At 42.5% G+C, this 12,047-nt stretch overlaps 1 protein-coding gene and 1 long non-coding RNA gene across 4 annotated transcripts; one reads left to right on the forward strand and one right to left on the reverse strand.

Moving 5' to 3' along the window:
• Positions 1-445: 445 nt before the first annotated feature.
• Positions 446-3,840, forward strand: LOC128906066 (uncharacterized). Its single transcript, XR_008465062.1, has 3 exons — positions 446-744; positions 825-1,489; positions 3,703-3,840. It is a non-coding gene; the product is annotated as an uncharacterized LOC128906066 (long non-coding RNA).
• Positions 3,253-9,290, reverse strand: CCR4 (C-C motif chemokine receptor 4). Of its 3 annotated transcripts, none has more exons than XM_054192887.1 (3): positions 9,105-9,290; positions 6,332-6,455; positions 3,253-5,113 (listed from the first exon to the last, which is right to left on the reverse strand). In XM_054192887.1, the coding sequence occupies exon 3, from the start codon at positions 5,094-5,096 to the stop codon at positions 4,020-4,022; it is 1,077 nt and encodes a 358-aa protein (XP_054048862.1). In that variant the 5' UTR covers positions 5,097-5,113; positions 6,332-6,455; positions 9,105-9,290; the 3' UTR covers positions 3,253-4,019. The 3 variants fall into 3 exon arrangements, with proteins under 3 accessions (XP_054048862.1, XP_054048863.1, XP_054048864.1); XM_054192888.1 differs by lacking the exon at positions 9,105-9,290 and adding an exon at positions 7,648-8,271; XM_054192889.1 differs by lacking the exon at positions 9,105-9,290 and adding an exon at positions 6,967-7,173.
• Positions 9,291-12,047: the final 2,757 nt, after the last annotated feature.

Below are 12,047 nucleotides of genomic sequence, written 5' to 3' on the forward strand. Positions count from 1 at the left end.
GCTTATACTTATTGCTATAACAACCAAGATCAGTTAACTTTGTTATATAGCCCATTAGAGGGTCTGAAGTGGAAAAGTGTAGAGGGGTCACACTTGTGGGGAGGAGCAGATGGGACAGGTGACCCAAAACTGACCAACGGGCTATTCCATCCCATCTGCATCACGCTCAGTATAAAAGCTGAGGGATCAAAGGGTCAGCCTCTTTCTTCAAAGGCCGGCATCCGAGGAGGACTCTGTCTGTTCATCTGCCTTTGATCCTGATCCATGTGTTCCTGAATCCAGATCCTGAGTTCAGCTCCCGTCCTTTGCTGAGTTCAGTCTGGAACTTTCCCAGTGCCTACCAGTGACGTGATCGTCATCCTGGGAGCCCAATATGGTTTTGTATATATTTCATTATTTTCTTATTATTGTATTTTCATTTTATTATTTTATTATTAATATTTCATTAAAGTAGTTTAGTTTCTTTTAAACTCCTAAGTCTCTCTTTCTCTCATTCTCACCTGAGAGATAAGTTAGAGAGCATCTGTTGTCTGTTTTAGTGGCCAGCCCAGCCCAAACCACGACAACGACGTTGATCTCTGGCTGTGTTCAGAGAGAGATGTTGGATAAAGCTGGAAACCATTAAGAGCTTGTGGAGGAAAATGTGTGAGTGTATATCGCTGGCATTTTTGACTGGAAGCATCCTGGGAACAGAGGAGAACAGCAACAGTAATGCCTGTTGAATTTCACTCTCCTTCAGACCAGGTGTGCAGAGCTGGTGCTAGGACAGTGACAAGCAGTAACAGTGTAGGAAGGAGAACAGCAATTCCTTACTTTCTTTCCAGGGCTAGCTCTCAGACTGAAAGGAGCCGACTGGGAGGAGGCTGCTGACCACGATGCTGCTTCTATGCAATCAAAAGGGATGAAGCCAACTTCCAGAGTAAAAGCTAAGTGTGTAATTCAGCTTTATGTTTAGAGAGTGACTGTGGTGGCGTAAATGCTGTATGAAAACAAACTAACCAACTTTTTTTTAGCTTTTAATCATTATTTATATTTAATGTAATTAAGCTGTTTTTTCCCCTGGTCTACCTTTCTATGGTGACTTGGTGCTGCTGAAGAGAGGATGCAGGCTGGCCTTCCGAGGAACCCCAATGTAGGTGTAGGAATGAGTCAGCTTTGCTTGACTCAGATGTCTGTCCATTCTCTTTCATGGTTCAGTAGGTCTGTACATACCATCATTCGTTGCTTGGAAACTCTTGTTCAGCTGAAATTATACCTTTGGTCAACTGACATTTTGAAAATCCCTGCTTTATTTTTGGCTGTATTAATACTATTATCTCACCCTTTCTTATCAGCAGATTTCAAAGCCCTCACTCAAAAGAGAAGTGATGTTATCCACTGTAGCTCGGTGGGGGAGGAAGGTTTGTTCCAGGTGACAGGGAGGACAAAACCACCGAGGTTTGGTGAGCTCCAGTCCCAGGACCTGGATTCCTGAGCCCGTCGCTTAAAGGTGAGCTCCTTCTTGCACCCAATTCAGCAAACCTGCTCCGAGCACAACTTTCAGCTCAACTGCTCATACAGCACATTAATTGAGTAGCTGGGAGTATTACTGGGAGGACTGGAAGTAGTTATTTGGGCAGAGAAACAAGGACGACGTTCCTCTGGAGGGGGCTCTGGCTGCCCCAGGCACCTTGTGCACCAAAGGCACATGTGCACAGGCTGTGGGGCACAAAGCCGAGCAGCGATGTGAAGCACCTTTGAGTTTTGTGTGGGAAAGTGGCTTTACGCTAGCTCCATTTATGGCAATGCTGCACAGCCCCTGGGTGCGGCCTGTTAATTCCACACATGAGCAGATTCGCCATCTTCCCCACCACAGGGTGGGTGTGTGCCCAGAGCCGCTGATAGCCGTCTTGGTGCCATTCCTCAACACCGCTCATAGCCCCAGACCTCTCTCATCTCACAGTCGTCCTACGGCTTGCTTTTTGCTTGCTGACCATCATTTTTGCCAGGCCAGCACAGGCAGCCCTTCCCCTGGTCTGGAAAGCAAGGTTCTCAAAAGGACCTGTTTATTCTTAGTGACTAGAAGGATCACAGAGTAGGACCAAGGAAAAATAACTGCGGTGCGCTGCCTGGCTTCCAGGTTGACTGATGGATAGCTTGAAGTTCACAGTGCCTGCACCAGCAGTATCACATCTGTGAGGACAATGTGCTGTGCCGGCTTGGGAGGGACATGTTGTTGGGTTCGGTGACATCTGTGAGACTTTGAAGCACTTGACGCTTGCAGTTTGTCTTCCTTTTCAACATAGATGGTGGATGGCTTAACCCACCCCTTGCTGCAGTTTTTCCAAACTGATTTTCTCAGTGGTTTGTAAGGTTTTGAGTAGGAAAAACTTAACAGTCTTTTCTTGGGAAGGAAGACACTTTCTAGCTGCAAGTAATGTCTTCCACAGCTATTCTCATCAACTGCATTAATGCAGATCCTTGCTTGTCAGCCTCAGCAAACTGCTAATGGCAATGCTTTCCCAAAATTAATTATGGTGGATATGTGTGTGCGTGAGTACTTAAGTGTGCTGCTTTTTATTTTCAGTGTTGTATCATGAGAGAGGTCATGTGGAGGTGAGCTTCCACTTACGTTTCTTATTTAGGATGATGAGAACAATGGCAGTATGATATTTTTACATTTCTTCTCCAGCCGTTTCCTGATGCATTTTAATGTCTTGTCTGCTCTTTGCAGCCATGCCTGAGCAGGCACCTTGTTATTGACAGCCTAAGAAAAATAAGTCTTCCTGCTGAATGGTTGTCATCCAGCAAAAGACACACCAGGAATATCTTCCAATACTTATTTTTCAACTCTTACGTATTTTTCAGCTCTTATGTATTTTTCAACTCTTACTTTATCTGCTACCACATTACTGATTTTTGCCGCTTTTTAAAATCGTTTTTGTGCCAAAATCTAAACATTGCTGGGTGAATATCCTTCCTGTTCCAGATCTCTGATTAATATCATGTAGATCTGCGAGCGGCTACTGGGGCATCATACTCTTCACATTTTGCTGTTATCAAATGCCAGGATTCTTTATGTGGTTTCTAAGTTATGACAGACCTTTGCTACACAATCTCTGTTTTTACTTTCTTTTCGTTTGCCAGATATGTCTCCAATGAATGAAAATTGAGTTTTGGGGTTAAGTACTTTTGGAACAAAGAACATTCTCTTTAAAAGATATACTTTCAATCAAGATGCTTCAAATTTATTCACACATGCTGGAAAATAAATGCTTTAAAACACTTTTATTCAAAAATATTTTAAACTTTTTCTATGTTAATTAAAATACAGAATTGCTATCCTGAATTACAGAGATAAGGTAATTCAAAATGTCTATATATACACCTACACATAGGTATATATGGCAATTTGAATACCTAAGAGAAAACATGTCTATAATGCCATGTAATGCATTTGCTTTGCGTCTTCGTGCACATAAAGAATGTATTTTGTGTCCTTTTTCTTAATGGCAGAGGGTGCATCCTCTCCCTGAGATGAAACATTTTACAGTAGCAGGTACTGTTAATAGCTCGCTAAGAGTCAGAGCAAACAAGCTCTACTCAGATCAACTGTAGAATAAAAAAATATGGTAACAACCATCCCTCTTGAATAAATGAATATATTTTCCAAATGCATGTGCTGAGGACAAGCAGCTGTCTCTCCTCTGCCCCTCCATGCAGGCCAACCTCCGCCTTGGTGCTGGTGGAAAAAGAAGCAACAGGGCACAGTGCTTTGCGGAGAACTGAGGCTGCTGTTACATCCGAGCAGTGATTTGTAATCACAGCAGATAAAACATGCACGTCCATCTCCCACGTTTCACATCTAGGACACCTTCTGTCATAATATTTAGAAAATCTAGAGGCAGAAGTAAAAGCTGAAGTAAGTAATTATCCGGCACTAGCTTATCGTTAAATGCATGTGCATTTGCTTAGCTTTTCAAAGTTCCTGCTTTTGTCAGTTTGCTCGCTGGTCAGTTCAGCGGTTGGTCTGAAACACGTTACAGAGCGTCTTGATCCCCCGTGGATTGTGTGTGGAATGAACTGGTAGATTCAGTGTGGTAAGTGATGTGAACTCCACACCACTTGCAGATATCTCCGGGTAACCGCCAGTTCTTAAAGAGCATCTTCACGTACTTCTTAAATTTTTCCCCCATGAAGAAGTAGATGACTGGATTGAGGCAACAGTGAAAAAGGCCGAGGATTTCTGTTACCTGGAGAGCATAGTCCAGACTCCTGCTCACTTGACAGTCTCTAATGACTCCCGTAATTTCCAGCAGTTGTAAGAAAATAACAATGTTGTAAGGGGTCCAAAAGAAGAAAAACACAATCATGACAGCAAAGATCATCCTCACAGCCTTATTCTTTTTCTCATTTCTACAGTGAGCTAATGTTTTAATGATCATGGAGTAGCAAAATGTCATAACTATAAAAGGGATTAGGAGCCCTAAAATGTTGATTTCCAAAGTGGAAAAAACTTTCCATGTCGTGAAATTGCCTGGATATCTCGGCTTGCAGGTAGTATGGTTATGTTCGTTAAAAGATTCTCTAAATACAAGTTCTGGAACTGAGGCTGAAAGAGCTACTAGCCATACAATAAGGCTAGTAATCAAGCCATGGAAGGCAGTCCTTGCTTTCAAGGAAAACACTGCACGAACAATTGCCAGGTATCTGTCTATGCTCATAAGCATAATAAAAAATATCCCACTATAAAACCCAACCAGGTAGATCCACGAAATGACTTTACACCAGGGAGTTCCAAAAACCCATTGGTCTATCGTGACATAAGACCAGAACGGCAAGGACAAAACAAAGAGCAGATCTGAGATGGCGAGGTTTAGTAGGTACACATCAGTCATGCTCTTCAGCCTCTTGTATTTGAAGAGGACCACAATGACCAGAATGTTTCCCGTGAGCCCGACCAGGAACACTAGGGTATACAGAACAGGTAGGAAGGAGGCTGCAAACCTCTTGACGCTTTCCTTACTGCATGGTTTTGGAGCATCGTTATAATTATCGTAATAGTCATATAAGGTTGAGGTTTCAACTTCAAAGGGCTCTGTACTTGAAGAACTCATGTTTTTTTCCCCAGTTCCTGAGAAGGAAAGAATATAAAAATGTCAGTGACTTTCAGTCCGTGAAGACTGTGTGGTTAGTCCACAAACCTGAATCACTAGCAATGACTAACTTGCAGTTCCAGCACACTTCTCATTACAGGTTCTCAAAGACAATTTAAGCATTATGGGATGCATATGCACGCTTGCAAAATGTACTGTCCTTAACACGCATATGCTCGATCCTTGGAAAACTCTGCAACTTGGATGTCAAGCACATGGAAGACTGTTCAGATGGCGGAAAGGAAAGCAAATAAGAATGAAAGATATGGACCACAGATACCAAATCAGACATGTAAATCCTGTGTGGAATAAGGTAAAAAGCAAAGCCTCTGTTCATAGCAGTTCAGGATTCCACCCACCTTTCCAATCAGGCAAACATCACCGCAAGAAGACAGTAATACAAATGCATCTGACTCTTCCTTCTAATGAAATTACGCTTACTGAAAGCTGACATGAGTTTTCAGTAAGCGCTGTCTTCAGTGGCTAAATGAATAACAGGAATTTGTCATTTTCGTAGGTATGCCCTTTTCTAATAGGCAGAGACAGAATTTTAAGTGATGTTACTTCAAGGTAAGTAACTTGGACACAGTGCAAATATATTACTGTGTGTATTTACATCACAGCAAGTGTCATTTTTTTTTAGCCTAACATACTAGAATTCTTCTGAGTTATGTCCTTCCCCTTTGTCTTTATTTTTATGAATTGAGAGCAGAAGAAAAGTGAGTATCATTGCTTTATTTGTCTTTGCACTGTATGTTGCTGCTACATAACAAGGAACGTTGACTAGCATTAATGTGCCCCTGGCTGTGTATAGCCCCAGGCATGACACCTCTCCACCCTACAGTTCTGTTCCATTATAGATGGAGAGGAATTTAATCAGAATTACAGGTCACAGGGACAAAACTGTTTGACACCAGTGGTCTAGAGACGACAGCTTTGCAACAAGTGCACCTAGTGCACCTAGACATACCTGAATCTAACCTAGCTTCAGCATAATATACTTAAATGTTTAAAACTGAAAACATACGCTCGCCTAACGCACATGCACCCACTTCTGATGATGCGGGAGTTCTTAAAACTGCTTTAAAAATTGCCTAAATGGCAGCAAAAGGTAAATGAAAAAGCATTACAGTCACACACATAGTGAGTATACATGATACACAACTGTTTCAGCAACTGCATTTTGTGAATTTTACCTTTTCTCCTCCTTTCTTCTCAGATGATGTGAAGAAGCTTCTTTGCTCTAAGGGTGCAGAATCACTTGTTTCTTACCAGGTAGCTCTGTCAGGGAGGCGCTGCCTACACAGCAGTATCCAGCAGCTGCAAAAAACAGATGTCACAAGGTAGCTGTGTCTCTTAACGGAAACTTCGTACTTCCTTACAGATTGTATCACAAGTGGTTCTCTCCTCGATGCTCATCAGAGAGATGATCCTTTAAACTCAGAAATAAAATTAGACACATCTTATAATGTGTGAGCAAATGCAAAGTTTCCACTGAGAGCCTGATCACTGAGTTAAAGCAGCTTCATCTTACCCAATAAAAGTAGATGCCACTAAGCAGCTCTCATTCAGCAGAATCCTTGTTCTTTCTTATGGGTTGTAAAGTGCATCTTAATCTCAGAAAAAAATAATCAAGGGATCATCTGTAGTGAGCGGAGAGGAGGAAAGCACTTGGGGTGTGTGTGGGAGGTGTGTTTCTAGTCCATCTCTGCCAGATAACTAATTTTGCAACTTATGGTATGTAATTGTAGAAGAAATGAGCCGTATAGATTTAGTGTAGGGAAGGCTCCTTTTATTCATTATTTATTTGATCTTCCGAACTCCTACTTACCTTGCTAAGAAAAGAAATGAAGGCATATTGATTCACGCTACCTTTTTGCTTGATGTCTCCTGTAGCGGGTTTTGTGTACAGCAAATCTACGTCCTACCACTGACGACAAATGGTAATAGTGGTCAAAATATCAAATAAGAAGTAGGATGTGTACGTGTGTGTGTGGTGTAAGGGCAGAGGGTGTGGAGGTTTACCATGGTTCTTGTCGCAGCAGGAAGCTCTGCAGCTTCTATGAATTTCTCCTGAATGCGGTGGGCCCTATCTGTCTTTTGCGGGATCCTGGGGTGGGAGAAAAGAGCACAGAGGACATGTGCTAGCCAAATGGGATGGTTTTGAGTCCTGCCAGTAGAACAGCTGGGCTAGCAGCTGGCAAGTGCTGCTCTCCTCTATGTCCCAGAAGAGGCCAGCCAAGCAGAAGTAAAAGCCGTTTCTCAACAGGAGAGGCTGCTTGCTTGTTAGCAGGAGGAACTGAAGAGTCACTAAGAGAAGCAGAAACAAGAAAGCTACAGGAGATGGTTGGGAGGGTAGGAAGGGGTCATAGATCTCAGTCCAGGAGAAGTGATAGGTCATCTAGGTTGACCTCCTGTATTATTCCAGACACAGGTATATCTTTTCTTTCAGTTATGCTATTTACTGCTACCCTGTATGCCTCTGACATTGTTACTTTGCCCAATAACTTACATTTGGCTGAAGCGTTTCTTCCAGAAAAGCTTGATGTGAAGACAGCATGAGATGTCTTCATGTTTTCATGTTTCGCCAGAATAAAGTACTTGTATGAGAAGTAGCTTCTCAGTTGTCTTTCACAAGCTGCATCTGTGGAGATTTTTAAATCTGTCACTGGGAGACATCCCTCTGGTACATGTTATTGCTCAGCAGATCATGTAAGTCTTCTCTTCAGTTTACTTGCAGTCCGTTAAAAATGCGAACATCAGGTGAGCAGGCAACACTGTGGTACCAGTTTCATCATCTCTGTTCGCAGAAACTAGAAGCTGTTCCTCTTGCTGTTCTTTTGTCCATGTGAGGGCCTCATTAATCTCTTCTTTGACGTGCTGTTGCACTAGGGGCATAAGTTCAGCTCTTCACCCACAATAACAATGACATAAAATCTTTCTTTAAGCACCTGCTTTTCAGGAAAAAACACTTCTTGGTCTTTCTTAGTTTTGGTTCTAATGCTTTTGCCTCAATAAACAACCGTGTGTCTGCGTGCCTGTCTTGTCCCACTCATTATTTTCTACTCTGTCAAACTAGGCGTCTCTTGAATTTCATTGCTGGTGATTTTTCTTGAATTCCAGATGAAGCAGCAAATAGAATTGAAACCAGATACAATCTCTCATCTATCTTGTAAGGACCGTTCTTGGTTAAGGGATGATTTCCCATCACCCGTAACCTTTTGAGGTCTGTCAACCTGTCCGTAGCACACATGCCACACTTCAAATATGCTTCTGATCTTTCAGTCATAATTGATAGATTGCCAGGGACCAAGTCTGGCCTATAGATACCTATAGTTTGCCTATAGGTACCAAGGATCTATCTGGGCTATTGCCTTTTGCCCAGTCCTTCCTTGTAAGAAAGACTTTCAAGTAGCGAATGCTTCCTAAGCAGCTTTCTCTACCTGCTCACTGCCTCCGGTGGAAAGCTGAGCTGCTACCACCAGAGGAGCAAGTGCAGCAAAGGCTTCTTGTGGGGGCATGTGTGTATGGCTGTGGTGATGTGAGGAGACATGGCTGGACCACACAGTCCTGCAAAGCAGCAGTTCTATTGCTGAAGCCTGCCACACCAGAGCCTGTGAGAAAAACTGCAGAGAAGACCAAAAAAAGAAATCTCTGAGCAAATGAGGTGATGCAGAAAATGCTGCTGTGAGCGAAGGTCCTGCAATGGCTTGAAGAGAAAGAGAGAAAGGCTAAGTATAACTCTAGTCCGTAGTGGGAGAGCCTTTAAGTCCCCTTCTAATATGACAGCGTGTTTTTTTTCAGCTCCTCCTTGGAGAGGAAGAACCTGGCAAAGACTTACAAAAGGGGGATGGCAGGAGACCACGAGGTTAAAAAGAAAGGGGGGAGGGATCTCAATGAGATGTAGAGGACGTTGCTCTAAAACGAAGAGGTTAGCAGGGGAAGGGGAGAAGGAAGAAGACAACTTACCTCTTTACTAGATGGTATCACATATGTGGCACTGACTAAATAAATCACACGAGTGCAGAGAAGTGGACCAAACCTGATTAGCCTGACTGGGAGGAGATTAACCTTTTATATGGGATGGGGAGGGGGGGCACATTAAAACCAACAGAAGGGAACTTAATAAAAGCAAAAAGCAGAACAACCCAAACCATGAAAAACTTGCTTCTCGCCAAAAGATGATTTCAGCCACTCCCACCTTTTACAGAAAGTCTGATCAGTAACTTGCCGTTTTACAGCATGCATAAGAGTCTTGCCCGGGGAAGGACTGGAGATACACATTTATCTAACTTGCGAGCTAGGCTGTGAGATACTCACAGCTGATGTATACCACTGCACCATCCTTTCCCTCTGATATCAGTGTTGGCCATGAATAGATGATTCAGAGGTGTTTATTAGAGAAGTCCTCATCCAGAAGAGACTGTCTCAGGAGAGAGGCAGATGACGGTAACTGAAGATAGCCGACTATTGCAAAAATCTGTCTTTTGACTGATTGTGTGGAATGGTGCAAGATCCAGGCCGCCAAAGTCACAGCTAGACAAACGATTATCTTTCTGAACAAACTCCATCCTCTCCATCAGGTGACCAACCCCTTCTTGCATGGTCAGGCCACGTGCAGTTCTTCTTTTGCAATTCAAGTGAATTTGAATTACACTTTGTGCATCTGCGGTTCCAATCCTTGGTTGTTAGCAAAGTATGCCACCTATTCATTGTGCAGTTCTCTTCCTCATCGTGTTTAATTTATTCAAAATTTTCTGTGTACGAGTAAAACTGCAGCAATCTGACAGAGAACTGAAAAAGGAAAGTGAATTAATTTCCTAGTTTTAGAGACAACCACTGTCTACACTGTTGTCCCAGGTGATTCACTCCTAATTTACTTCAGTCTTTTTGAATGTAGGAATCCCCTTTGGTTAAGACAGCTGCTTGTGCTGACAAGCAAAAGATTTACGCCCAAAATGTGTTTTCCTTGCTCAACATTGTTAAGTTGCAATTCCCTACGTCTTTTTTTCTTTCAGTGGTCCAGTCCTATGCACTCTGCTGTTTGTGGCAATTCTGTGAATGGTACTGGCCATTGTTTTCCTCAGCCTAATTTGCTTTCTTTCCACATGCTGTGCTTACAAAGCTGCTATATATCCAGAACTCCTCATAAAAAAAGAACTGAAACTTCATACCTCAAACATGACAGAAATAGTCAGTTTGTATGCTGAATTCTACTTAAAATAAAAATCACTGATGCAAAAACCATGAGTTGTATTCTTCTTAAATGTGACATGGCACCATGAGGAGCTTTCTTTGTCTTCTTCAGTGATCTATCAAATGTTCCCAAGCTGTTCCTACAGGAACATGACAAATTTGGGCTGTTTCCACTCTGAGGAGCAGTCGATACCTGAGATATAATTTTTCTTTTTCAAATTTCCCAGACATCACCTAACCATCACTATGATGTCCCCATTAAAGGCTGGTCTCTCTGAATTAAAAAGAAGACGACAAGGCAGCATTGAATGGCAGACGTCTCCTCAGGCCAGTTTGTTTGATGTTTACTGCGAAGAGTTTAGATATGGAGGAATGATGGCATTCTGGCGTAAAGGCTTTGGTTTCTGTTTGCTTTGTGGTAATGTCCCCAGGTCTCAAACGTTGTAGTTGTTGGTAGTCTTCAAAAGCGTAGTTAAAGAGTGGGTCTATCCTAAACACAACAAATATCTTCACAGTCTTTCCTGCCGTCTCCCTCACATGGCAGTTGTAGCATAAAGGAAGATAGTTAGAAAAAACAAAGTATTTGCAGAGGGTCAAGACTGAGACAGAAACAATACTTGCTCTTATCAATTAGTAATCTTCTATGTTTGTTGAGACCCAGACACTCTGCCATCACACGGTAAAACCTGTTTCACTGCAAGTCCTCTTCAAAACAAGCTGTACAGCCAACTTACATAATAATCAGTTCACTTTTAGTAGCAGGGGACACCACTCTGGGCACTGAAATAAGACTGCGATAGCAACAATAAAAGGTTTTCATTGGAACATCTCTCTGGTCTTTGTGAGTCACAAGCTATTCTGGTGTATTTTGTGAATCGTTGGTGAAACTGCTTGTAGTTCATTTAACACTCACAGGCTCTCATTTGTTCAATAACAACAAGCAAATAAATAAAAAAAAGGAAGAAATTTATGTTTGTTTTTTTTTTTCCAGCAGGATGTAGTGACTATTCTTTCCTTTTCATAAATATATTTTTCACACTCTGTACTTGTTCATCAGTGACTCCAGTTGCTAGACTAAGGTGTCCTCCTTTACCATGAACGACTTTTAAGTCTGATAGAGTTTAATAATGCCACCCTCTGGTGGAAATGCGAAGAAAGCATTGACACTAAAGATGGGCAGAAAAAACGATGGAGCGAGCTTAGGACAGAGGGTCCTGCATAAGCAAGGGTGATTACAGGGATCATGAGAGGTTTTGGTGACTCTGGAAATACTTGACTGCAGGTGCTGTTAGGCTCATGTAAAAAGGTGTGTGCCACTGCCTACAGTTGCCTTTTCTGAACCTGGCTTGATCTGACCTGTGCATTCAGTGTTGTCTTTACGGTAGCTTGTATTTTGTCCATTCCTTGCACTGTAGCCTCCTGAAACCTGAGCTACCAGGAGTATCTGGAGAGCAGGGACCAGCACCAGGACTGAGATGAAGGAGCTGAACAAGAGACCAAGTGATGGTGAGCTTTAATGGCAGCAGTATGAAGATACCTATTTCCTAAGACAGGACCCCAAGAGGGAGAGGGGCTCTGAAGCCACTCAGGGGTTATGACCCAGTCAAATTTTAGTCAGCTCTAATACTGCCATTTACAAAACAGACAAACCCAGCTTTGCGCCTCCTCAGACACCTTCCTTCCAGGGCAAAGAAACTGTGCTGATGAAGGTCCTTT

Source organism: Rissa tridactyla, chromosome 2 (assembly GCF_028500815.1).
Source record: "Rissa tridactyla isolate bRisTri1 chromosome 2, bRisTri1.patW.cur.20221130, whole genome shotgun sequence".
In the NCBI taxonomy this organism is placed as follows: Eukaryota; Metazoa; Chordata; class Aves; order Charadriiformes; family Laridae; genus Rissa; species Rissa tridactyla.

Excerpts from the sequence above, each read along its gene's own strand:
- CCR4 (XM_054192887.1), bottom strand. The coding sequence starts at position 5,096 with ATGAGTTCTTCAAGTACAGAGCCCTTTGAAGTTGAAACCTCAACCTTA.